Source organism: Octopus bimaculoides, chromosome 18 (assembly GCF_046866305.1).
Source record: "Octopus bimaculoides isolate indiv1 chromosome 18, ASM4686630v1, whole genome shotgun sequence".
Classification (NCBI taxonomy): domain Eukaryota; kingdom Metazoa; phylum Mollusca; class Cephalopoda; order Octopoda; family Octopodidae; genus Octopus; species Octopus bimaculoides.
This window is the reverse complement of record NC_142945.1, coordinates 38,930,713-38,956,309: the sequence shown is the minus strand read 5'-3', so window position 1 is coordinate 38,956,309 and position 25,597 is coordinate 38,930,713. Positions and strand designations below refer to the sequence as shown.

Here is a 25,597-nt window from a genome sequence, read left to right as displayed (position 1 = left end):
AAGTTAAAGCAAGTCACTGAGCATGCGTACATGTCATACGGGAGAGTTCCAATCAGGGGTGGATAACAACCTTATAGGAACCCCCTATACAAGTTGTCTATTCTATCAACTATACATCTCTTCCTTAAAAAAAAGTTAGTCCTTTATAAATTACCAATGTAAAGAATCCTAATTATGAATGGTTATGACCAACCAAAAAATTTATTTCTATTTTACTATACAGCAATTTCCAGTTACCCTTGGAAAGAGAGGCTGTTTTCATCCTGGTGCATCAATTGGTTCAACAAACTCTATCAGTTTAAAAAATGCAAAAGAAGTGACTGGCATCGATATCATCAAAGCAATCAGTAAGCATGTGTGGCCGAAAGGCAAGTGGAACATCAAAGTGAGGGTTTCAGTTGCCATCCTGTTACTTATCAGTTCCAAGGTAAGATTTATCATAAGCTCTTTTTTTTTTTTTTTTTTTGAGAGAAGGAAGGATATTATCCAAAGCTGTTACTTGTCCTCCTTATGGGATGCTTGGGTTAACTGGATTTGGCTAATGAAAGGGAAAACTTAGGTAATGGGAAAGTTCCGCAGTTGGGGGTCTTGGAAGGAAGAGTTTGGCAACAGGCTGAGTGTTCTGGACAGGTACATTTATATATGTTTGGAAAGTAAATTTATTAACCACACAGACATGCCTGTGCATCTATGCACACACATACACACACACATATACACACAAACACGCATACATTGCAGTTTATATATCCTAATTAACATGGATGTTTTATTAGAATGCTGTATTTGCCTTGAGAGATCCTCACATATACACAACTAAAAGTATTTTTATGTTAAACTGTATGAACAAAACACTGCTATCATTAGTACCACTATTTAAAATTTGTATGCATGATTGAATACACACTTAGAACATTATAATATTTTTTATGTTTCTGTTATATATATATATATATATATAACAGAAACATAAAAAATATTATAATGTTCTAAGTGTGTATTGTATATATACAATAGGCACGGGAGTGGTTGTGTGGTAAGTAGCTTGCTTACCAACCACATGGTTCCGGGTTCAGTCCCGCTGCGTGGCACCTTGGGCAAGTGTCTTCTACTATAGCCTCGGGCCGACCAAAGCCTTGTGAGTGGATTTGGTAGACGGAAACTGAAAGAAGCCCGTCGTATATATGTATATGTATATATATATATATATATATATATATATATATATATATATATATGTTTGTGTGTCTGTGTTTGTCCCCCCAACTTCGCTTGACAACCGAGGCTGGTGTGTTTATGTCCCCATAACTTAGCGGTTCGGCAAAAAGAGACCGATAGAATAAGTACTAGGTTTACAAAGAATAAGTCCTGGAGTCGATTTGCTCGACTAAAAAGGCGGTGCCCCAGCATGGCCTCAGTCAAATGACTGAAACAAGTAAAAGAGTATATATATATATATATATATAATGTTTATCATCACTTAAACATGGCTGTTCCATAGGAACCAGTGTTACTGCTTTTTTAACCCCAATAGGCTACCTCCTCCAGCTGGTTATTCAATACGGTCTGTATCTGATATGTATTGCAAGCAGGGAAGTCTCATTAATACATAAATGCATGAATTTTTTATTTAATTAATTCATGATGTTTACAAGATTTTCAAATATTTGTGATGCTGTTGTATATGTCTGTTTAGTGTGGCAAGCTAACAGAACCGATAACATGCTAGGCAAAATGCTTAGCAATATTTCCTCCATCTTAACATCCTGAGTTCAAATTTTACCAAGGTTGACTTAGTCTTTCGTTCTTTATGGGGTTGATAAAATAGGTACCAGTTGAGTATTGGGGTCAATGTAATCGACTTACCCACTGCCCTGAACATGCTGGCTCTGTGCCAAAACTTGAAATCATTATATATGTCTGTTACTTTATGTCCTCTCTATATCAGTCTATAATCCTCCCTCTGTCTTTCTTCCTGCAGCTATTGTTGGTCCAAGTACCGTTTCTTTTCAAATACATCATTGACCATTTGAATGGCTCAGAGGAATATCTCAGCCTCATTGATGCCCCTTCAACCATTATCACTGTGTCCACATCATTAATTATTGCCTGTAAGTATGTCAGTTGTCTTCTTGATGTTTCAGCTTCAAATATCTCACTTTCATTTTAGTTTTATATTTTTCTCAATGTACTATGGAATGGTATCGTGCAATGGTTGTGAACACTTCAGTGTAGTGGTAGTATAGCTCCTTATTTTATGTGGTAGTGGTAGGATTTTTCCTTTGGTGTTGGTGGGCTCTTCTTCGTGATAGTAGTGTTAGTAGTAGTAATAAGCTTCTTTACAGTGATGTTGGTCATGGTGATGGTATTAGTTGGCGGTGTGTGCTGATGCCATGTAAAATGCACTGGTGCTGGTGCCACATAAAAGGCATTTGTGATGCTGCCATATAAAAAGCACTGGTGCTGGTGCCACTTAAAAGCACCTAGTACACTTTGTAAAGTAGTTAGCATTAGAAAAGACATCCAGCTGTAGAAACCAAACCAAAACAGACTATAGAACCTGGTGTGGCTCCTGGCCTTGCCAGTTTTGTCAAGCCATCCGGTCCATGCCAGTATGGAAAACAGATGTCAAATGATGATGATGAAGATGATGATGACGCCATTAATCTGACCTGTCAGAAAGAGAGACTTGAAGTCCATATGTTCTGGTTTCCCTTCTTTGTAAACTTATTTATAGAATCATGTTATAGTGTCTCTAGAGAGGAAACACTGGAGTGATTTCTTGTTGGTTTTCTTCACACAGGTATGAAGTTTAATATATTTAAGAGAAATAATTCAGCTTTGCCTTTCATCCTGCCAGGGTCAATAAAATTTAATGCAAGAAGGTACTAGATATAATTTAATGAACTGATGCATGTCTCCTAGACTTCTTGAAGCAAGAGACTACAGCCATGAATCCTTCTTGGTGTTGCTTTTGGTGTTGAGTCTCATGGAGGCGATAACAAGTGACCTGAGATTTTTGACAATTTGCTATGCTTGAAAAGACACATCAAGCTAAGTGAAATCATAGTCGTGGCCTGTGCCAGTGACAAATGAAAGGCGCCTGTGCCAGTGACATGTAAATGGCACCAGGTACACTCTGTGGAGCGGTTGGTGTCAGGAAGAGCATCCAGCCGTAGAAACCGAGCCAAAACAGGCTGGAGTCTGGTGTAACTCTCTGGCTTACCAGTTCCAGTCAAATCATCTACCCATGCCAGCATGGAAAACAGATGCTAAATGATGATGATTTACTATAGGATTACTGTATTTCTTCTGTTATGAGGTGAACTTTCTCAAGGTACTCTGTGGCATTATTTTACCCATATATAAGGTGGCAAGCTGGCAGAATCGTTAGCATGCCGAATGAAATGCTTAGCATTATTTCGTCTGCCGTTATGTTCTGAGTTCAAATTCTGCCAAGGTCGACTTTGCCTTTCATCCTTTCAGGGTTGATGAATTAGGTACCAACGAAACATTGGGGTCAATATAATCGACTTGTCCCTTTGATGATATATAAGTTATATAATTTTATTTATTTCATCCCGTTATCTGCTAGGCAGCTGTTTCTATTAACTGTTTTTTATTGATTTGTTTCACTTTCAGTCTTTTATAATTGCTTGCTTTCATCATAGATGGTATAGCTCGGGCTGGTGCCAGTGGCTTTAATGAACTCCGCAACGCTGTCTTTGCCAAAGTATCACACAATTCCATACGAGAAGTTGCTCGCAATGTATTTCTTCATTTACACAATTTGGATCTGAACTTCCATCTCAGTCGCCAGACTGGTGCCTTATCTAAAGCCATCGACAGAGGAACCAGGTAAGTGGTAGCTTTCTTTTCCTTAAGAAATAATTTTCTTCATGAATGTATTTAGTTGTACATCTTCAGCTTAATTCAAGTAAATTAAGACATAATATATCCTATAAATTATGGTTAGACAGATTATTGTTTAACTCCAATTAGCCCTGATATAGATTAAGGTTTACCTCTTGTAAACTCCATGGGTTTGATTACAGAATAACCCCAGTCAGCAAAAGAGGAGTGAGAGTGCTGTAAGTTAGTCCCATAAATCCATTTTGGTCATAGTCTTATGGTGGGGATGGGGGAATACACGCTGGAGTTGTTCCCCATTATCTTCTCCATGCCAACAGATGGCCTTGAATTCAACACTGTTGACATACAAAACACTTGTTTATTTTGCAGTGTTTTCATTGTTTAAAGCAAGTTGTTGCTTCTGGTAAATAGTTAATGTATAAGTGGAATGGGAGATATGAGTGTTTTAGTTACAGACACAATTTGAGTACAAGAGACTAGACATGAATCACTACTCCTTTGGGTGGTTGTCTGCTATTCTGTTGAGCTAGCCACCCCTTTTCCTTTTATTGCCACTGCTATATATATATATAATATAATGAATTTATTGTATACAGTGCTCAGGTGCACCACATCTCATCAGAAAATGTTTCCAAAAATTGCATGAACAGTACATAAAATATGCACAGGAGGTGAACAGTGAATAAGTCTTTAAAAAAAAGCCGTTTAGTGGGGATCATCAGGTGTATGTTGGCGAATTTCAGGAAGCACGAAAATTTTGAAGGATGTAGTGACCCGACTGCTAACAACTGATGTAGGAATTTTATTCCATGCTTCAGCAATTCTGAACGTGAAAAAATGTTTCTGAAGGTCATGGGTGTTGTATTGTTTTTTTGATTTTGTAAGCATGTTCATGAGTATTAGAAATATGGAATTCAAAAAGGTGCCCAAGGCTGGAGTTGGGAAAATGGTGGATTAGGCATACCACTAACTTAGTACTATTATATCCGTATGCTTCACTTTGTTTAATAATTAAATGTTTGCCATTCAAGTCTCATTTAAGTGGCAATGATGTCATCATTTAATGTCCATGTTCCATGCTGGCATTGGTTGGATAGTTTGTCAGGGTCCACTGGGTCCAAGTTCTGCATTGTTCTCCAGTGCCAGCTTTTGTATGGTTTGTAAGGTTGGATGCTCATCCTGTTGTATCTTAATTTGTTCATACAATAAATAAGATAACCAGACAATAGTAAAAACAATGTAATGAACTAACAAAGTGGAGGTGCAATGGCCCAGTGGTTAGGGCAGCAGACACGTAGTCGGAGGATCGTGGTTTTGATTTCCAGACCAGGCGTTGTGTGTGTTTATTGAGCGAAAACACCTAAGAGATTGCACCTAGAAAGTTACCCTCCCAGGCACAAGTCCAGACAAGGTTGTTTATGGAAGACCGGTAGTTGCCCATGCATACCGGCCTCCCCTCTCCACACCACCAGTGTTAACCAAGAGAAAGGCAAAGGCCGATACAGCTTGGCACCTGTGATGTTGCAACTCATTACTACAGCTGAGTGAACTGGAGCAACGTGAAATGAAGTGTCTTGCTCAAGAACACAACACACAGACCGGTTCGAGATTCGCACTTACAACCTCATGATTGTAAGCTCGACGCTCTAACCACTGAGCCATGTGCCTTCAATACCTCAATGATAATAATAATAATCCTTTCTACTATAGGCAGAAGGCTTGAAATTTGGGGGAAGAGGATAGTCAATGACATTGACCCAATATTCAACTGGCACTTATTTTATCCACCCCAAAAGAACAAAAGGCAAAGTTGACCTCGGCAGAATTTGAACTCAGAGGGTAAAGATGGATGAAATACCTCTAAGCATTTAGCCCAGCATGCTAACAATTCTACCAGCACACTGCCTTAGAAAACAGTGCACATATTGAACCGTAAAAACAATTGATCTAACAAAACCATCCTACCCATATTAACTTAAACAAATTGATTTAAACAGAAAAAACACAGAAATCTGGTGGGTCTTTTCCCACAGAAACATCAGCTGTTGTAATTCTATTCTTGTTTTTTTCTTCTTTTTTTTATTATAGAGGCATCAATTTCACATTAACTGCTTTAGTCTTCAATGTGGTACCCACAACCTTTGAAGTTGCTTTAGTCAGCAGTATTTTGGTAAGTGGCATGTTCTTAAGTTTTCATAAGTTTGGTTTTTAACAACCTTAATTCCATTGGACAACACTTTGGTCAGGTTTCTTCTGCAATAGCCTTGCATTGAAGAATTCTTTGGAAATGAAATTTGGTTGACAGCTACTGTGTGGAAGCCTGTTTTGTGTGTGTGTATGTAGCTTTTATCTTTTACTTGTTTCAGTCGTTAGACTATGGCGATGCTGAGGACCCCTTGGAGAATTTTTAGTCAAATGAATCGACTCCAGTACCTTTTTTTTTCAAAGCCTAGTACTTATTCTGTTGGATTTTTTACCAAACCACATATGTTACAGGGGCATAAACACTCCGACACTGGCTGTCAAGCAGTAGCAAGTGGACAAATGCAGACACACTTTCACACACACACACACACACACAAACAATGGGCTTCTTTCAGTTTCCATCAAACAAATCCACTTGCAAGGCTTTGGTTGGCTCAAGGCTTTAGCAGAAGACACTTGCCCAAGGTGTCACGCAGTCATACTGAACCTGGAACCATGTGGTTGGGAAGCAGTTAAGGGGTGTGCTTCACAAACATATGTTTCTGGATAAAATTCTACTGAATGGTATGTAAGTTGAGGGAGATTTGACTGCTATTTCTAGCAAACCAAGTAACAACCGAGAGGCTCCCTTATTGGCTTGTAACAGCAACACCTGATGTATTAACTAATTAAAGATAGCAATAGTGAATGTAAATAAGGCAGTGAGCTGGCAGAATCATTTGCATGCTGGGCAAAATGCTTATCAACATTGTCTGTCTTTATATTCTGAGTTCAAATTCAACCTGGTACTACTTTGCTTTTCATCCTTTCAGGGTTGATAATATAAGTACCAGTTAAGCATTAGGGCTGATGTAATTGACTTACCCCCACCCCACCCAAATTGCTGGCCTTGTGGCAAAATTTGAAACCAAAATTCAATGTAAATATTGAACATGTTTTTTTCTTCGTTTTTACAGAATTACAAATGTGGGGGACAGTTCACTTTAGTCACCTTGGGTTGTATTGGCTCATATGCAGTTTTTACATTTCTGATAACCCAATGGAGGTAAGTTTCACTATCAATCTCTCCATCTTCTGTTTAGTGTTACTTCTAAATGACTTTGTCATTTGGTGATTTCACACCTGATATCTTTTACTTGATTCAGTCATAAGACTACAGCCATGCTGGAGTACTGTCTTGAAGAACTTTTTGTCAAATAAATCGACTCTAGTATTTATTTATTTTTTGTTAAGCCTGGTACTTATTCTGTCAGTCTCTTTTTTGCGAAACCACTAAGGTACAGGAACATAAAAACACCAACACTGGTTGTCAAGCATTGGTCAGGGACAAACACACGCACACACACACACACACATACACACACATATATTCGATGGGCTTCTTTCGGTTTCTGTCTACCAAATCCACTCACAAGGCTCTCTTTGGTTGGCCTGAGCCTATAGTAGAAGACACTTGCCCAAGTTGTCACACAGTGGGACTGAACCCAGAACCATGTGGTTAGAGACCAAGCTTCTTATCACACCACCATGCCTAATATATGTTGTTTCTCACAATTAAGATGATTGTTAAGATGTTGACTAGACTTATTTTTTCAGTAAAAAAGACAGATTCAATGTTGGCTTACTGGAGAAAATTTGTTTTGTTCAGATGTAAAATCTGTTCATATAATTCTAGTCTAATATGATTGGATTTCTGCACCAGGTTCTAGTCTAATATGATTGGATTTCTACATCTCGATGCCCTTTCTAACGCCAACCACTTTACATTGTATGCTGGGTGCTTTTAATGCGGCATGAGCACTTTTACATGGTACCAGCATATTTTATAGTATTTTTATGCACACTTTGACATTTAAGCATTAGAAGGAGCATTTTATTAAATTTTAAAAGCAAACTTTCTTTTGGCTTTGAGTTTAAATGCTTTTCACATTACACATTATTACAGCTTGTAAAATATAATTTAGTATATAAAATAAATAATTTTACTGATTGTTTCTAAAGTAAATGTTTATGTATTCTCATAATGGTTTTATGATTTGTTTCTCTGTTATTTACAGAACAAAATTCCGGGTTTTAATGAACAAAGCTGATCAAGAAGCTGGTACAAAAGCTATTGATTCTTTGATTAATTATGAAACTGTCAAGGTAAGAAAACATTTCTCAATGGAGTGATTTGGAGCCTGCAATGACTGAAAAAACAATATTTTAACTATATCAGAGATGTGATGCTATGTGATAGTCACTTTGCTATGTAGTTTAGCTTAAGGCCAGTTGTGATAAAACAGTCAAATGAACAAAGGCATTCTTGCTAGGCCCATCCTGTCTTTTTATGGGTGTCTAGGAATACATTAGCTAAAATGTCCTTTGCTTTTACAAAGCATCAGCATGTGATCTGAAAGAAATTTGACTGTTTTTTTTTTGTGTCTGGTTGAATGATCACAGAAAAGCTCTCTCATTGGCTTGTATGATGTATGTGTTTTCATATGGTGTGATTTCATAAGTTAGAGAAATAGCCTTACTCTCTCATATTATTTTTATATATAGTGTATCTAAGGTTCCATGTCAAATGTGTTCCCTTTTGAGACTGTTAGACTTTGAGAGATATTTGACTGTTATTTCATGCAAATCAAGTGACTAAGTAAAGAACCCCTTGTCGATAAGTCACAAAGAGAGTAGATGACTAACACTTTATGATGTATGTCTCAGAAGTTTAATCTGCTATAGTAATGGGTTAGAGGGGAAAAAAATAGCTGAGAATTTACGTTGACTGGAGTGACTATAACATGTCAGATGTATGAAACTGTATTGAAGTGAAAATTAACCTTTATTATTTAAACTGGCCATATCTGGCCTAAATATTCTACCTGTTTTGTGTTCAAACTGGCCATAACTGGTTTCTCACACCTACCCTAAAATGTCATTCTTGAAATAAACAACCACATCATTGAAATCTTGAAGCTCTGAGATAATGCAAGATTAATTCAAAGCAATTCTGAATAAATAAGCATTACATTGATAGGGTAATCTGAATGCTAAAGGGTTAAGGATCCACTTACTGAATGGAATGTATGAGGGCTGTGTCTATAATGTATGTTAATTAATGTAAATGACTCAGTGTAAGGTGAGAGAGAGAGAGAGAGAGAGAGAGAAATATTATTAAGCATGTTTTTTTCATGTGATCCTGCATTGCAGTATAGGTAGTGAAACAAGGAATCTAAAGTGATATGAAAGGTGCTTATTATAATTTGCCAATTTTATGGTGTATCACAGTAAAATTAGAGGGCATATAGTGATTTAATAGTTGTGCATGTGTATCTGTCTATCAGTGTTATGCATTTATTTATTTGTATGCATGTTACAACTTTTTAAATACCATTTCTTTATTGCAGTATTTCAACAATGAGTGGTACGAAGCTAAGAAGTATGATATTCTGTTGGGCAACTATGAAAAGGCCTCCTTGAAAACAACAACGAGTTTGGCTGCTCTGAACTGGGGACAAAATGCCATCTTCAGTGTAGGCTTGACAGCCATTATGTACTTGGCTAGCAAAAATGTTTTGAATGGTAAGATTCTTTAACTTACACAAGATGAACATTCACAGATCCCTTAACAAATTTATTGTTACTGACTTTCCCTACTACTATTTCCTTGTCTGATTCCACTGTCTTTACAAACTTGAACTATTGCCATTACTTATCTATTTCATATTGTTGCATTTTGTGAACAATAGTTTACCAATGACTAGTCACAAGTTCAATACATTTTTGCGATGAAAGTGACAGAGGGTTGTCTCTAACTGGGGAGAAACAAATATCATAAGGGATTTTTCTACAAAAGCTCTGATTTATTGGTTTTATTGATTTATTGGGCAATATACAACATCAAAAGATATAAACATCTATATGCCAGATTTTTTCTGTGATACTCATTTGCCCTTATTTTACTCTTAATTTTTATTCTTATTTCTATCTTTTATCTTTTACTTGTTTCAGTCATTAGAGAGAGAGAGACACACACACACACACACACGCAGAGCTTCTTTCAGTTTCCATCTACCAAATTCACTTACAAGGCTTTGGTCAGCCTGGAGCTATAATAAAAGACACTTGCCCAAGGTGCCACATAGTGGGACTGGAACCTGAAACCATATAGTTGGGAAGCAAGCTTCTCATCATACAGCCAAATCTGTGCCAATGAGTATACATGATTTACAGTACTGAGTTTTTAATTTTTATTCAACCCACCTCAGTGTTTATATATTTTGCCTTTATAGTTAATCACTTTTATCCAACAGAATCCCGTTATTTTGAAAATTAATTTCCCATAGAATAAACATTTAAAGATGATTAGCTTTAAATGTTTATTCTATGAGTTAGTAACCATAAATACTTATAAATACTTATAAATACTTATAAAGTACTGCATTGTTCTGAATACTCACGATTGTCTGATGATTGGTTCATGAAACTTTGAGTAACAGTCATGAAGTCTTTTCAGCTTCAATGAAATTTTATTTTTCTCAATCTTTGGTATTCAAGTGTGATTTTTTTTCCACATTGGTTTGCTCGTGTGTGTGTGTGTCATGGTGTGTCATAGTTTCTTATTCCTCCAGTCTGTGTTCTACTTAGTTGAAGGATCTTATCTTGTAGGTGCTTGACAACCTTAAAAGTGCTGGTGCCACAGAAAAAGCACCTAGTACTCTCTGTTAAGTGGTTGGCATTAGGAATGGCATCCAGCTGTAGAAACCATGCCAAAGGAAACAGAATCTAGCAGAAGCTTCTGGTTCATCTGTTCTTGTCAAACTGCTCAACACATACCAGTATGGGAAAAAAAGGACATTAAACGATGATGATGATGACGATGACAACATATATATATAATTTAGATAAAGGGATAGATAAATATACACATACATTTATTCACTTTTCCTAAAAGCACCAATTATTTCCCCATTTTCTAGGCACAATGACTGTCGGAGATATCGTAATGGTAAATGGATTGCTTTTCCAGCTATCCTTACCACTTAACTTTCTGGGATCAGTCTATAGAGAGATCCGGCAGGCTCTCATTGATATGCAAACTATGTTTAGCCTGCTTAATTTGGAATCTGCTGTAAAGGTAAACATTTCCATATTTTCCGAATGAAACTTTTCTCTCTCTCTCTCTTTCTCTATCCTCTACTCCTTTTTTTCCTTCTCTGTCCTCTACTCTTCTCATTCGTTCTCTATCCTCTATTCTTTCTCTCTCTCTCATCTACTCCTTTCTTTCTCTATCCTCTACTCTCTCTCTCTCTCTCTCTCTCTCTTTGGTGGTTATAGTTTGTTGAATGTGTGATATTGGATGAACTTGGAAAAACTGGATTGAGGCTGATGGAGCTTAGATGTTAGAAACAAATATTGACCAATGTCTTTTCCTATTTTGTTTTATTTTTCGAAATTGCTTAGTAAAGAGGGTAAGGCAGTACTCCTGACACCCTAATTACAGGTCCTGCAAGACTAACAAGAGGAAAGAAGGTATCTCCAAATTTGAGACCTGTCCCAAATGCTTGCAACAGAGTGGATGCCACTATAGGCACCTAAGGACCAGGTGATACCACTCAAGTATTATTTGAACTCAGAGCACAAAGGGCTGGAACAAATGCCACAGAGCATCTTGTTTGAGAATTCAACAAGTCCTAGACTATCCTAGACTGATACTTAATTATTACCAATACAAGGATAGAAGTTGATCTTGGCAGGATTTGAAGCCAGAATGCAAGAAGCTGAGCTGTCGTTTCATCCAATATTTTAATAGTTCTGCCTGTTTGTCACTTTTGATAGAGATGACAGTGTTGATGATGTGGTTTGTTGGCGTGACGATGTGTTGATGTGAATATATGAGAAGGAGCTTAGATGATACATGTGGAATGAAATAAGTTAAGTGGCTGACGGAAGACAGGATAATAATGTTGATAATGATGTAGATGGTGTTCATCATCATCATTTAATACTTGTTTTCCATGCTGGCATGGATTGGATGGTTTGACAGGGGCTGGCTTGGCAGAAGACTGCACCAGGCTTCACTGTCTGTTTTGGGATGGGTTTTACAGCTGGATGACCTTCCTAACACCAACCACCTTACAAAGTGGACAGTGCTTGTAAGGTGGCACCAACACATAAAAAGAACTAATGATAACATAGATGTTGTTGGTGTTGCTGGTGAAGTTATAGCTTATGGATTAGTAGTAGTGGTGCTAATAGCAGCAGAAGTAGCAGTAGTAGTAGTGGTGGTGGTGGTAGTAGTAGTAGTGGTGGTGGTGGTAGTGGTAGTAGTAGTAGTGGTAGTGTTGGTGATGATGATAGTGTTATAGGTGATTGTTATTTTGATAATGGTAGTAGTGACAGTATGGTGATGCTTCTTGGAATTAATTTCTTTGTAGAATGCAGAAACAGCTCCTACCCTTGATGTTTCTTCGGAAAATTCATCCATAACATTTCAAGATGTCTACTTTGAGTATGTCCCCGGACGTGCTATATTTAACAATTTGACTTTCACTGTACCCGCTGGCAAGAAAATTGCTATCGTTGGTGGTAGTGGCAGTGGGTAAGTTTTCTCATAATACATCAATATTGAAATACAAGGACTGAGGTGTTTGTTTTAATGTTTTACAAAATAGTTAGAGGATGAGAATGGACAATGCCTTTCACCTTTGTTTTATGTATCACATAACATCATCGTTTGCAGGTCTCTGCTAACCCAGTCACTTCTTCCTTTTTGTTGCAATGACGAGGTTGACAAGGGAGTATGTATGCAACTTGGACAGAACAATTACCACATGATATTTGTGTTTGATAACATCATTGTTTGCAGGCCTCTAATAACCCAGTCACTTCTTCATTGTTGTTACAATGACAAGATTGACAAGGAAGTATGTATGCGACTTGGACAGAACAATTACCACATGATATTTGTGTTTGAGAGTAATGAATTTGAACTCAGAGCATAAAAATAGACAAAATGCTTCTACGCATTTTGCCTTGCTTGTTAACGATTCTGCTAACTTGCCACCTTATCTACATCAGAAATTATTATAAGTTAGTAATACTGCAGTTGCCTTTGTGGCCCAATGGATAAGGCACTGGCCTCTTAAACCGCAGATAGCAGGTTTCATTCCTGTCAAAAGTAAGGTTATGTATTTGTAAAGGTGGTGCAACAGAATTGCAGCAGCATCAGAGAAATGTTCTCACCAGTGTTTACATCTTTTGCTGACATATATCAGCAAAAGACACACACATGCATGCATGCATGCTCACATTGGGCTTCTGGAAAATTTCTGTCCACCAAATTCCATTTATAAGGCATTGTCAACTTGTGGCTATAATAGAAGACACTTGTTAAAAGTATTGTCGCCATTGAACCTGAGACCATGTGATTGTGAAGTGTACTTCTTTACTAATCTATGCCTAGGAAGTCTTCGAAGACTGGTGAAATTGATATGGTTCATCTTAATTATTAAACTGTATAATCAAGAGTTCAAATCTTTGCTATAGCCATTCTCTTCAGTTTAACCCTTTAGCATTCAGATTACTTATTCAGTTAAATGTAATACTTGCTAAGTCACATTGCTTTGAAACAATCATGTATTATCTCATAGCTTCAGGATTTTGATGATGTGGTTGTTTACTTTTAGAATAACATTGTAGGGTAGAAGTAAGAGGCTTGATCTGGCTAGTTTCAACATAAAGCAAGTAGAATATAATATATAGCTGGTTTGAATGTTAAAGGGTTAATAACAGTTTTAGTTTGGTTCAACTTGAATAAAAAGTCATTGAAAGTTTATGATAATAATAACTATCATTTCTGGTGGTGTGGGAACACTGGTATTGATGAATAAGTGTTTCTTACATTGGTACAAGATCAGAAATGTGTAGGGAGAAATGTGCGATCGATTGAATCGGCCCCAACATATAAATGCTACATATTTCATTGTTTTTGAAAAAAGGGGTGAAAGGTAAGGTTGACCTTTGGCAGTAATTATCATAATAATGATGCTTATTTCTAATATTTGCCCAAGGGTTGAAATTTGTGAAAAAAAATGTGGTGAGAGTTGATTTAATCAATCCCTGTACATGCTTAGCCCTTATTCCATTAACCATGGAAGGCTGAATAGCAAAATCAACTCTAATAGGATTTGAACATGAAATGTAGCTGAAAGAAAGTAGATACTATAAGATTTTTAATCTAGCAGTATGCCATTTCTGCTGATAATGGTATTAATAATGATTTCTCACCTAATTGTGAGGCCAGAAATTTGTTGGTTAGAAATAGTGAATTATATTGAACCTAGTACTTGAATGATACATTGCCTTATCAATGCTGGAAGGATGGAAGAAAAAATCAACCTCAGCTGGATTTGAACTCAAAATGTAAAGCTCTGTTATTAACTGCTGCAAAGCATTTTGTCTGAAACTCTAATGATTCTGCCAATTCACTACCCTTTTATTATTATCATTGTTGTTGTTGTTGTTATTATTATTATTGTGGTGAGCTGGCAGGATTGTTAGCACACCAGGCAAAATGCTTAGCTGCATTTTGTCCATCTTTACATTCTGAGTTCAAATTCTGCCGAGGTCAACTTTACCTTTCATTTCTTTCGAGGTCGATAAAACAGGTACCAGATGAGTACTGGGGTTGATGTAATTGACCCCAGTACAGATAGCTCTGATGTAATTTGAAAAATGGTTTATCTTGTGGCATACTTCAGATATAACAGTAACATGAATGGTTAAAAAAGTTGTATACAGAAATCTGAAGCTGTTAAAAAGTTAAGTGATAAAAAAAAAATAACAAGATTGAGATTTTGATGTGATTGTTTATTTTTAGAATGACATTGTATGGTAAGTGTAAGAGGCTGGATCTGATCAGTTTGAACATAAAACAGGTTGAATATTTGTGGCCAGTTTAAGTACTAAAGGGTTAAAATACATTAAAGAGTAGAATAAAAAAATTATGAAATTGTAATGTTCAGATATTTCCCAAAGTCATTATGGGGTGTAAGTGAATAATGAAAATCCTATAAACAGGTACTCAAAATCCTGTGTATGAAAGTAAAAAACATTAAATGTTACCTGTGGGTATTTGATAATTTCTGTATTTGTTTAATATACATTGGTAATTAATGGAAAATAAACATGAACATTTGTTTTTTTATTTTGTCTAGAAAGTCTACGATTGTCCGGCTGTTGTACCGTTTCTTTGACCCCCAGAAAGGTTCCATCTCTATAAACAGTCAAGACATAAAGACCATCACGTTGGACAGTTTGAGAAAAGCTATCGGTGTTGTTCCACAGGTAAGTATATGAACTGCTTGTTAGTGGTTATTTTTGTGATAGTGATTGTGGTGGTGGTGGTGGCAGCAAAGAAGAAGAAATTGGTTGAATTTGTAGCGGTAATGATGATGGCTGAGGTTGTTAGTAGTCACGACAGTAGTAGTGGTGGTTGTGGTGCTGATAGTTGTAGTAGTGAGAATGGTAGTAATTGTAGTGTTGGTGGTGAGAGTTTTAGTAGTAATAGTAGTGACACTGATGGCGATGATGATGAGGAGGAGGAGGAGGATGATAGCCATGGTAGTGATGATGATGGTGGTATGGTGACAGTGCTGGTAGCAATAATAATGAAGATGAAGCAATCTTGTAACTAGAAGCCTTCTAGCCATCACTAATGTTACATTTCAGACCACTTGGTACTACAAGGTGAATAAAAGTGAGGAATGGAGGGGGGGGGGCATTTGCCATAGTTGATGTAGTCAGTATTAGATGTCATAAGAGATGAGGTTGATGACGATGACAATAGTAGTGGTGTTGTTGATATAATAATAATACTGACAAGTATGTTTTCCTTTGCAGGATTGTGTGTTGTTCCATGACACCATATACCAAAATATCCAGTATGGTAAATTGGATGCCACAAAAGAAGAAGTCTTTGAAGCATCTCGCATGGTTGAATTACATCAAACCATTGAAGATATGTTTCCTCAGAAATATGAAACACAGGTTGGAGAGAGAGGCTTGAAGCTTTCAGGTATGGAATAGTTTTTTGCTGCACCTTTTAACTCTTTAGAATTTATAGATGCAGACATGGCTGTGTAGTAAGAAGTTTGTTTCCCAACCACATGTTTTTGGGTTCATTCCTGCTGTGTCTTGAGCAAGTGTCTTTCTTCTACTATAGCCTTGGACTGACCAAAGTGTTTTTCAGTAGATTTGGTAGACAGAAACTGAAAAAGGCGGCGAGCTGGCAGAAACGTTAGCATGCCGGGCGAAATGCTTAACGGTATTTCATCTGCCGCTACATTCTGAGTTCAAATGTGTGTCTTTGGGTTTGTCTCCCACCACTGCTTGACAACTGGTGTTGATGTGTTTACATTCCTGTAACTTAGCTGTTCAGCAAAAGAAGGCCGATAGAATAAGTACCAGGCTCAAAAAAAATATTCTGGGGTTGATTCATTCTACTAAAATTCTTCAGGGCAGTGCCCCAGCATGGCCACAGTCTAATAAATGAAACAAGTAAAAGATATAAGATAAAAGAAACTGGCCATAAGCAGCCCAAGTATTCTACCACATGTAGCCTCTCACACCCATCCTACAGTGTAATCCTAAAGATAAGCAGTGACATCATCGAAATCATGAAGCTACAAGATGACACATGATTAATTTTTTTTTAAATGTGAATAAATATACATTACATTTGACAGAGTAATCTTAATGATAAATGGTTAAACTATTTTTGGTAAAAACATGGTTGACATTTATCAGTGATTGAATTGGTAAATTACATTTACTGACTTAGAGTTCATCGGTTCAGACTTCACCATATGCAATGCATTATTGGTTTTAAGCAATAAAGAACACTCAGCCCATTCCAGTTAAGCTGCCAGCTTAGAATAGGAACTAGTAACACTTTACTGTTCAGTATTTTGTATGCTCCTGACTACTGCATTACAAGTAATGTAATTAAATATGGACTAAATACTATGTCATTTGAGTTGTTTGGTAAACTAGTTTGTAATTGTTAATATCCAATTGTTACTTTATTTGGGCTAAAACAGTTGATGGAGAGGAATAATTTCTTATATAGAATTAATTATGTTTTTGATATTTAATATATTAACAATTGTTATGTTCATGTTAACATATTTAATATGGAAAGCATTAAAGAATTAATTAGAAATACTTATGCAGTGAAGGAAGAAAATACTAGTCTTATATTTTGATTCTTTTGGCATGTATGGGTTGCAACTAAGGGCATGTTTTGGTCTTATATCTTTTCAGTAAAGCAAAGACTTCACCACATTTGTTGAAGTAGGGATAAGAAAATGTAGTCATAAGTAAATGTACAAAAAGTAATGATAAATAAATGTACAAAACTATATGCACACAGGTGTCAGAAAAGAGACACAATCAGATTTGGCAACTATGGTGAAGTATATGCTGTACTGTGGAATTCTAATAAAACTGAAATGTGTTCAGATTTGTGTCCTGTCCATTTCTGAAATAAATAAATAAAAGTTCATGGAGTGAAATATTAAAAAAAATCTGTTGTGATCTTCATTTACTAATCTTCATAATTTATATTTATAGGAGGAGAGAAACAACGTGTTGCTATTGCTCGGACAATTTTGAAAGACCCTATCATAATTGCTTATGATGAGGCAACATCGTCACTAGATAGCATTACAGAGCAGGTAAGATACATTGTTTAATACATTATTACAAGATTAGTGTAAGATATAGGGTTATAGCCCAATTAATTAAGAACAGAATTAGACTAAATGAAATGTAGTTTGGCTTTGTTCCAGGGAGAAACACTACTGATGCTATTTTTATAATCAGATAACTGCAAGAGAAGTTTTTGGATTTAGTTTGCAAGATTTTTTATGTGATTTCGTGTGTTGAAGCATATTCTGTTGTGTCTGGGGAGAGTCATTTTCTTATTGTGCCTTAAAATTTAACACACTCACTGTTAAAATTTCCACTTATTACTTATTTTTATTTTCCTAAAATTTTCCTTGCGTCTTGCAACCTTTTCAATAGTCTTGACTCTGTCCGTTATTTACGCTGCGTTCTGTTTTTGCTTTTGTTTGTTTTTGTGTATGTATGTATGTCTGTGTGTGTGTGTGTGCATATATATATGTATGTATGTGTGTGTATGTATATATGTATGTATGTGTGTGTTTGCATGTATGTATGTATTCTGCATATTCCTGTGTTTGTGTGTTTTTTTTATGTATGTGTGTGCATGTGTGTATATGTATGTATGTACCTCTGTCTCCTTGTGTGTGCACGTCTGAGTGTGTGTGTGTGTTTTGCTGCTATGTACCATGTTTGTATGTATGGGTGCACATCTTCATATGTGTGGACAAGTGTGTGTGTATATGCGGTCATGTGTTTCAGTCTCTATTTGCGTATGTGGTTGTCTGTTCATATACCCTATGTACCTACCCATCTGTATGTAGACCTGTTGGTTTACATATACATACATGTGCATGCACACACACACACATACACCCACACTCACAGACATACATACATCTCAGGGTGTAGAAGTCTTAGCACCTGTAGAATATAAAGCAAGACATGACAGCGTCAGCCAGTATTTACACTGGACAATATGTTGGCATTATAAAATCAAAACTGCTGACAAATGATATAAACACCATTCTGAAGCTGTGACTGAGGGAGAAAATGTGTCGATTCTCTGGGACTTCCCCGTATATACTGACAAAACTATAAAAGCTAATAAACCGGATATCATTATAAAAGATCAGACAAAAAAGGTGTGTTTATTAATTGACATGAGTATTCCTTGCGATCACAATATAGCGGCGGAAGAATTTGACAAGAGCAGTAAATATAAAGATTTGCTAATAGAAAATGAAAAAATGTGGTATCTCAAGGTGACTACCATACCAGTGATTGTAGGATCCCTAGGAATGAAAAAAAAAAAAGTACTGAAACCTATTTGAAAATGATACCAGGCTCACCATCCCTACAGGAAGTGCAAAAAATCGTGTTAACTGGAATGACTCGTGTACTGAAAAGAGCATTATCGCTGTGAAAACGACATCCATTCATGAATTTATTTATTTATTAATTTTTTTACATACATATTTTACCTGTGAATTTGCGTGTGTAAACTGGGAATGCATACAATGAGCTTCTCTGCCCTATGTGTACAGAAAACACTCGGTGAGAAATGGAAGAAAATTTGAAGAAAGAAGAAAAAAATAATAATTATTATTATTATTATAATGCTGATGTTATCAGTGCTGGCCTCACAGATTAAAAGTCAATTGCTTATATCCTACTTATCACCTGTAGTAAGCTGCATCATTGCTAAAGGCATTTAGTCTTTTCTGGCCTTTTTTGTTCTATATACAGAATCATTGATTACACAGTTTACTGATGTAAGCAACAAGAACACTGTATAACTGACATATAATTTGTTAACTTTTAAAGATTCCCATACTACATAGGTAATAGACATTACCAATAGTAGTGTTATTATCCAAGTTATATGAAAATCATACTTTTGTGCTGGTAACTTGAAATAGGTTATCTCACTCATGGTTAGTTGGTTGGTTGGTTGGTTTGTTGGTGTTTACCCCCAGGTTTCCACTGATCTAGCCAACCTTTGATCAAAGGTGTTCTAGCCATGGTCATCCTGTCATTTATTTCTGGCATAGTACATCTAGGATTATATTTTCCAATATGTGCGACTATAAGTTTTATAGTTGACTCTAACCGGTTTCGTGTCAAAAACCCTATCAGCCCGATCCCCTGTGCTCTCTTATAGGAAGACTACGACGACTACTACTACTACTACCACCACCACCACCACCACCACCACCACTACTACTACTACTACTACTACTACTACTACTACTACTACCACCACCACTACCACCACCACCACCACTACTACTACTACTACTACCACCACCACTACTACTACTACTACTTCCACCACCACCACCACCACCACCACTACTACTACTACTACTATTGTTGTATGCTCTGCTGTTATAAATTTGATGGGTTTCAAGCATAGCATATTGCCATTCATCTGTAAAGCCCAACAACTTAATAACATAAGCTCAGCTCCTTTCTCCATGTTTTTCTTGATCATTTTACTGCATGAATCTTTCATCTTCAGCACCAGGCACTTTTTCGTCCTACAATGTTCATCAACCTCCACAAGGACACAAAATCCCTGATCTTTGTTTTATTTCATTTTATTCATTTTTGTTTTTATGAGAATGTATAAATCAAAAAAATCCAAATACTTCATTTTATTTATTTATCAAAATATAAAAAAAAAACCAGTTATACAAAAATTTGAAAAAAAATAAGAAAGAAAAAAAGCCATTCAGTCTGGAATGTAGCAGCATCAACCAATGATCTTCACTTTTTTGATAAAGTAACTTCTTCAGTTATCAATTTGATTCTTGTGTCATCATCACTCCGCATTTTATTCTTAATCATTTCTCTCTCCAATTTGAGAATTTCTAATTTGATCTTATGCCTCTCCTCTTTCATGTCCATCAACCTTTTCCTGTCTTCTTTTGACATATTCCCTTTCGAGAAGGAAACATGCCCAAAATTTGACTTCACCCTTCCACCATCAAATTGCCATCTTTTATCAACATTTACTGGGACCAGAGCTGTAGATGTTGGTTGCGTCACTATGTCTTGAGGACTGCTGGACTCCTGTAAGGTGTCTGGAATGGTATTTATGAAAGGATCTGGTATGGTAGCTGATTCACTGAATCTGAAAAAGCAAAAATTAAAGAAAATACAACATATTTTATACATTAAGAAACTTCTAGGAATTTAGGTTTTATGACATGTTTAGAAGCGACATATAGTATGTTCTGTGGAATTACGGTTACAATAGAGGTATGAATCAGAAGCCATCTTAGCGAACTTCTTTTTCAGTAACTACTGCCTTAAAATAACCACTTTGTCTTATTTCAAATTCTGTTTACACCCTTTCAGTAGAATTACTAATTTTTATTTGTGGATTTTCAAAGGATGAATTATAAATTCCATTGTAAGAGATGGCAGAATCATTAGAGCATTGGTAAAATGTCTTGTATGTTTTCTGGCACTATGCACTCTGAGTCCTAATCCCACCCAAGGTCAACTTATCCCTCCAGGGTCAATAAAATAAAGTACAATCAAGTACTGGGGTTGATGTTATCAATTAGCCTTCTCCCCTCAAAATTGCTGGTCTTGTGCCTAACTTAGAAACTAGTATAACAGAATTTAACCTTTTGGAAATTGAATTCAGATGCATGAGGTATGTGACTATCATCATCATCATCCTCATCATTTAACGTCCGCTTTCCATGCTAGCATGGGTTGGACGATTTGACCGAGGATTGGTGAAACCAGATGGCTACACCAGGCTCCAATCCGATTTGGCAGACTTTCTACAGCTGGATGCCCTTCCTAACGCCAACCACTCTGAGAGTGTAGTGGGTGCTTTTACGTGCCACCGGCACGAGGGCCAGTCACGCGGTACTGGCAACGGCCACGCTCAAAAAGGTGTTTTTTACGTGCCACCTGCACGGAAGCCAGTACAGCGGCACTGGCAACGACGGCCTTGTAAAATATCCAGTCCCATATAGTACCTATATATCACATGTTCACCTTACACATTGATAATCTCATTACACTGACCACCATTATTGCTACTATCACACTCATTAGTATCATATTAATGTCTATTTTCCAATGAATTTATAATTAGAATATATCTGAACATTATCTGATCCTTTATTGTCTCATTGAGAGACTCAGTTTTCTTTCTACTTCTTCTCAAATCTTCTTTTTACTAACTCTTCAAATTTTTACTGCTCTGCTATTATTTATTCTTGCCTCCAAACAGCATTGGTATTCATAAAGCATTATAATGGAATTAACCTAATTTATCACAGTTTTAATTTTACAAATAGTTTTAGTAAATGGTTAATACTTGGAATAAAAATGCCTTTTATCTATTTTATTGTATCAAATGACCATTATAAAATATCTTTTGATATAATTTTCTAGTTAACAATACTTCTAAAATACTGTTTACAATGGATACCTATTTATGTAAGTTGGTAAATCAAATATGCATTCAGTTAAAACAATTGTGACTAATTCTATCTATTATTCTAATGTGTATTTAATGTTTCATTTAGTTTATTCCACTTAAAATACTTTTGCCTTTGTGTTTTATTTCATTTCATGGGAGGAGAGAGATGTACTCTTTCAGCCTGACATCATTGCATTGGAGCTAAAAGGATAGAATTTATCAAACCATGACTGCATAGGGGTTTATGGCTTTTGTTATTACAACAGAAGTAAGCTGGTAAAGTTGTCAATGTGGTGTGGGGTGGAGGAGTTGCAGTTAAGTTGTTGTTAGGATTAGGGTTGTTCTATAGCCCTGATCAAACTTTCCTATGGCAAAAGACAAGGACATACCCATCTTCTCAGTTAAACAATCTTTTCACCTAACTGAGGACTGTACACTATACCTTACATTTGATATGCAGTGCTGTAGATATTTAGATATGGGTGTATTTTTATAAACAACTGGATATATGAGTTAGTGTGTGTGTATGTCTCAGAAAAAGGTATAACTAGATTGATAATCATATTTAATTATATGTAAGCATACTGTGTGTGTGTGTGTGTGTGTGTGTTAGTGGAGCAATATTCATTTAAAACTGTGAGTGAAGAATTCCAATTTAAATTTCTGGAAATTTTCCTTTAAGCAAAGTATACTTGGCAGTATCTGTTTGAAATATGAGAAAAACAGAATTGAGTATGTTCTGTTGAGTGTAACACTATTTAGGAAGATGCCTGGTTGTATGGGAATTAAGAATGCGACTGGGCCTTAATGGTATTCAGTGATGTTTTTGTGATGTATAATGTGAATAGATGATAAAATGCTTGGTAAAAATGTGGAGTCAAGCACCTTTGGTAGCAATTGATCAAAGATGTCATAGCAATGTTGTTTGAGTTTTACTAATGAGCTTACTAATCAGAAAATATCTAGGGATGATGTCTGCCTTATGTCAGGATAGTGATATGAGGAAGACAATACAGAAAACTCTGAGTAGAATGTCACTAAAGGGAAATAGATGAGTTTAGGTGATGGAGTAATGGAGTAATATATTCAGTTCATTCTAAGGTGCTGAAACTGTTGTAGTCAAATTTGAAGAGAATTCAAGTAGTACATAGTCAGGCTAGAGACCTTTTTTTTCTTACTTTTGTTTTTGGTGCAGTTCTCCAATGTTTAGGTTGAGGGTGGATGTACTACCACAAATCTATATATATGTTGAATCTTCATAAGAGTGAAAGCTAACTATAATTAGCTCCTAGATAGATTTATTGTTTGGTATTCAACAAATTATATGCTGCTTGTTAATCCATGTTTTTTTAAATTAATATTGTACCAAATTGCTGACTCAGCTTAAAATATGATTGTTTAATCTTGGTTTATCTTGGATTATCTATGAAAACAAAAGCTTAACGCCATCTGTTCTATAAATAAATAGCCTTGTCAAGGTTCATAAAAAGTATTATTTTAGACATTGCCAAGGAAATACTAAACATTCAGTTGCTACAGCTACTACTGCAGTCATTATTGTTGCAGGGTCTATTTATTGCCTGGAGGAGACATAACTGTTGTTAGCGAACAGAAATTCCTTTCAAATTAAGTAGGTACTGTAGTCTCAGTTCCCAATTGAAGCTATTTCACTCTTACGTCAACTACTTCTCTTAGATAAAGCACAAATTTCATAATAGCCCATTTCTGTTGCCCCTAAAATTTAGAAAACAAAAAAATATTAAAAAGGCACCCACTGAGATGCACACAGACACACACAAACACACATGTACACAAGCGCCCTCACACATTTTGAATTGTCATGTGAAGATGTCTGTCAAAAAATTCTAATAGTTAGTTACATTCCTTCAAGATTGTAGGGTTTAGACAAAATTTGACAGCTGTCAGCCACAACAATGCAATGAACAGATAACTAACCTTTGTATGTAACCAACTTCTACATTCAGTTTATTATTAGTTACTTTCCATCTTATTGTTAAATAAAGGGAAACATAAGCTTTGTAGTTAGGTAGTTAGGTTCTGTGTATCAATGTTAGGGAAGGATGTTTTGAAAGCCTTTTTGAGGAAAAAATGAAGAAATAATAATTGGTTCCAGACACTGATTACACACAACAGTAGAATTCCAAGTTTTCATATGAATAGGCTCTCTCTCACACACACATACTAATTCCTGTTACATCTCATGGTAGTTAATTCTACCTCACATAACATTCCAGATTCACTACACTACATCTGCAGGCAACATACTCTGACTTCCACACTAACCAGATGGGTGTGCAGTTTGGGCTCAGTTAAAACAGAAACATAATGGTGTATTAACCATTTAGCATTTAGACCAACCATATCCAGCCCAAATATACCTCTTGTTTTCAGTTCAAACTGGCCAAGTCTAGCCTCTCACATCTACCCTAATTTGTCATTCTAAAAATGGACAATAACATCATTGAAATCTCAAATTCAAAACAAAATGAATAAACAAGCTTTACATTTGACAGATTAATTTGAATGTTAAAGAATCAAGCCATTTAAAGGTAATAGCAAATAGCAAAGGTGTTGCCCAGAAATTAGCAGCTTCTTTTTGTAGTGGTTCATTTTTAATTTTTATTGTTAAATTTGCTCATAGCCCTTGTGTATATTATATTATATCTCACTAACCCAAGAAATGTTGGCTATGTCCAGGTCAACTGTTTAAAATTTTATCTAATGATGGTGGATTGCATATTATGATGTAATCTTTTACAACTACATAAAATAAAATTCTTCCAAAACAGTTGTCATAAATTATAAATGCCATTCATGTTAACTACTTTATACCTACACCATACCAAAGAGTCAGATCAGTGGTTACAAATTGGATTTGGTACTTGCATATCTATGGTATCTTGCTGGCACTTGAAGTCTACAGTATTTTATTTCACTGTGAGCTTTGTGTTTGTACCTTGCCATTTTCTAGCATCTTACATGTTGATGTACCTTGATTCTTAAGGAATCCTTATCATGAATTTATCTTATATATAATAAAATCCCTGCATATTCTTCCATTTCCATCAATGCTTAAACTCAGTTTAATATGATACTGTTTTTATTGTGTGATTAGTGTACCTGCTAGAAAGAGCAGCCAAATTTCCCTAATATCTCACCATACTGTTTTGAAAAGAGGAAGCATACATTGAACTAAGTAGTTTTTGATATACAGCTGGATGGAATGGTTAGGAAAGGAATGCAAGATAGATTGTCATTAAAGTTATTAAAAATTACTCACAAACAGAAAAAGTTTGTGATGATTACACACACACAAACACACACTCAAACTGATATATATATATGTATATATATATGTATATATATATATATATATAT

General features: G+C 35.9%; 2 protein-coding genes across 2 annotated transcripts in view; one reads left to right on the top strand and one right to left on the bottom strand.

Annotated features, from left to right (window-relative positions):
• LOC106877447 (iron-sulfur clusters transporter ABCB7, mitochondrial) overlaps nt 1-19,341 on the top strand; it is a 28,803-nt gene extending 9,462 nt beyond the window's left edge. The window contains exons 3-14 of the mRNA XM_089366021.1: nt 224-427; nt 1,982-2,111; nt 3,672-3,858; nt 5,962-6,043; nt 7,035-7,123; nt 8,136-8,223; nt 9,468-9,642; nt 11,040-11,197; nt 12,498-12,661; nt 15,279-15,408; nt 15,964-16,138; nt 17,695-19,341. Coding sequence (XP_089222147.1) covers nt 224-427; nt 1,982-2,111; nt 3,672-3,858; nt 5,962-6,043; nt 7,035-7,123; nt 8,136-8,223; nt 9,468-9,642; nt 11,040-11,197; nt 12,498-12,661; nt 15,279-15,408; nt 15,964-16,138; nt 17,695-17,816 — 1,704 coding nt within the window. The 3' untranslated portion in view covers nt 17,817-19,341. The remainder of the gene's footprint in view (nt 1-223; nt 428-1,981; nt 2,112-3,671; nt 3,859-5,961; nt 6,044-7,034; nt 7,124-8,135; nt 8,224-9,467; nt 9,643-11,039; nt 11,198-12,497; nt 12,662-15,278; nt 15,409-15,963; nt 16,139-17,694) is intronic.
• A 1,053-nt stretch (nt 19,342-20,394) lies between these two features.
• LOC106877449 (uncharacterized) overlaps nt 20,395-25,597 on the bottom strand; it is a 6,427-nt gene continuing 1,224 nt past the window's right edge. The window contains exon 2 of the mRNA XM_014926352.3: nt 20,395-20,884. Coding sequence (XP_014781838.1) covers nt 20,518-20,884 — 367 coding nt within the window. The 3' untranslated portion in view covers nt 20,395-20,517. The remainder of the gene's footprint in view (nt 20,885-25,597) is intronic.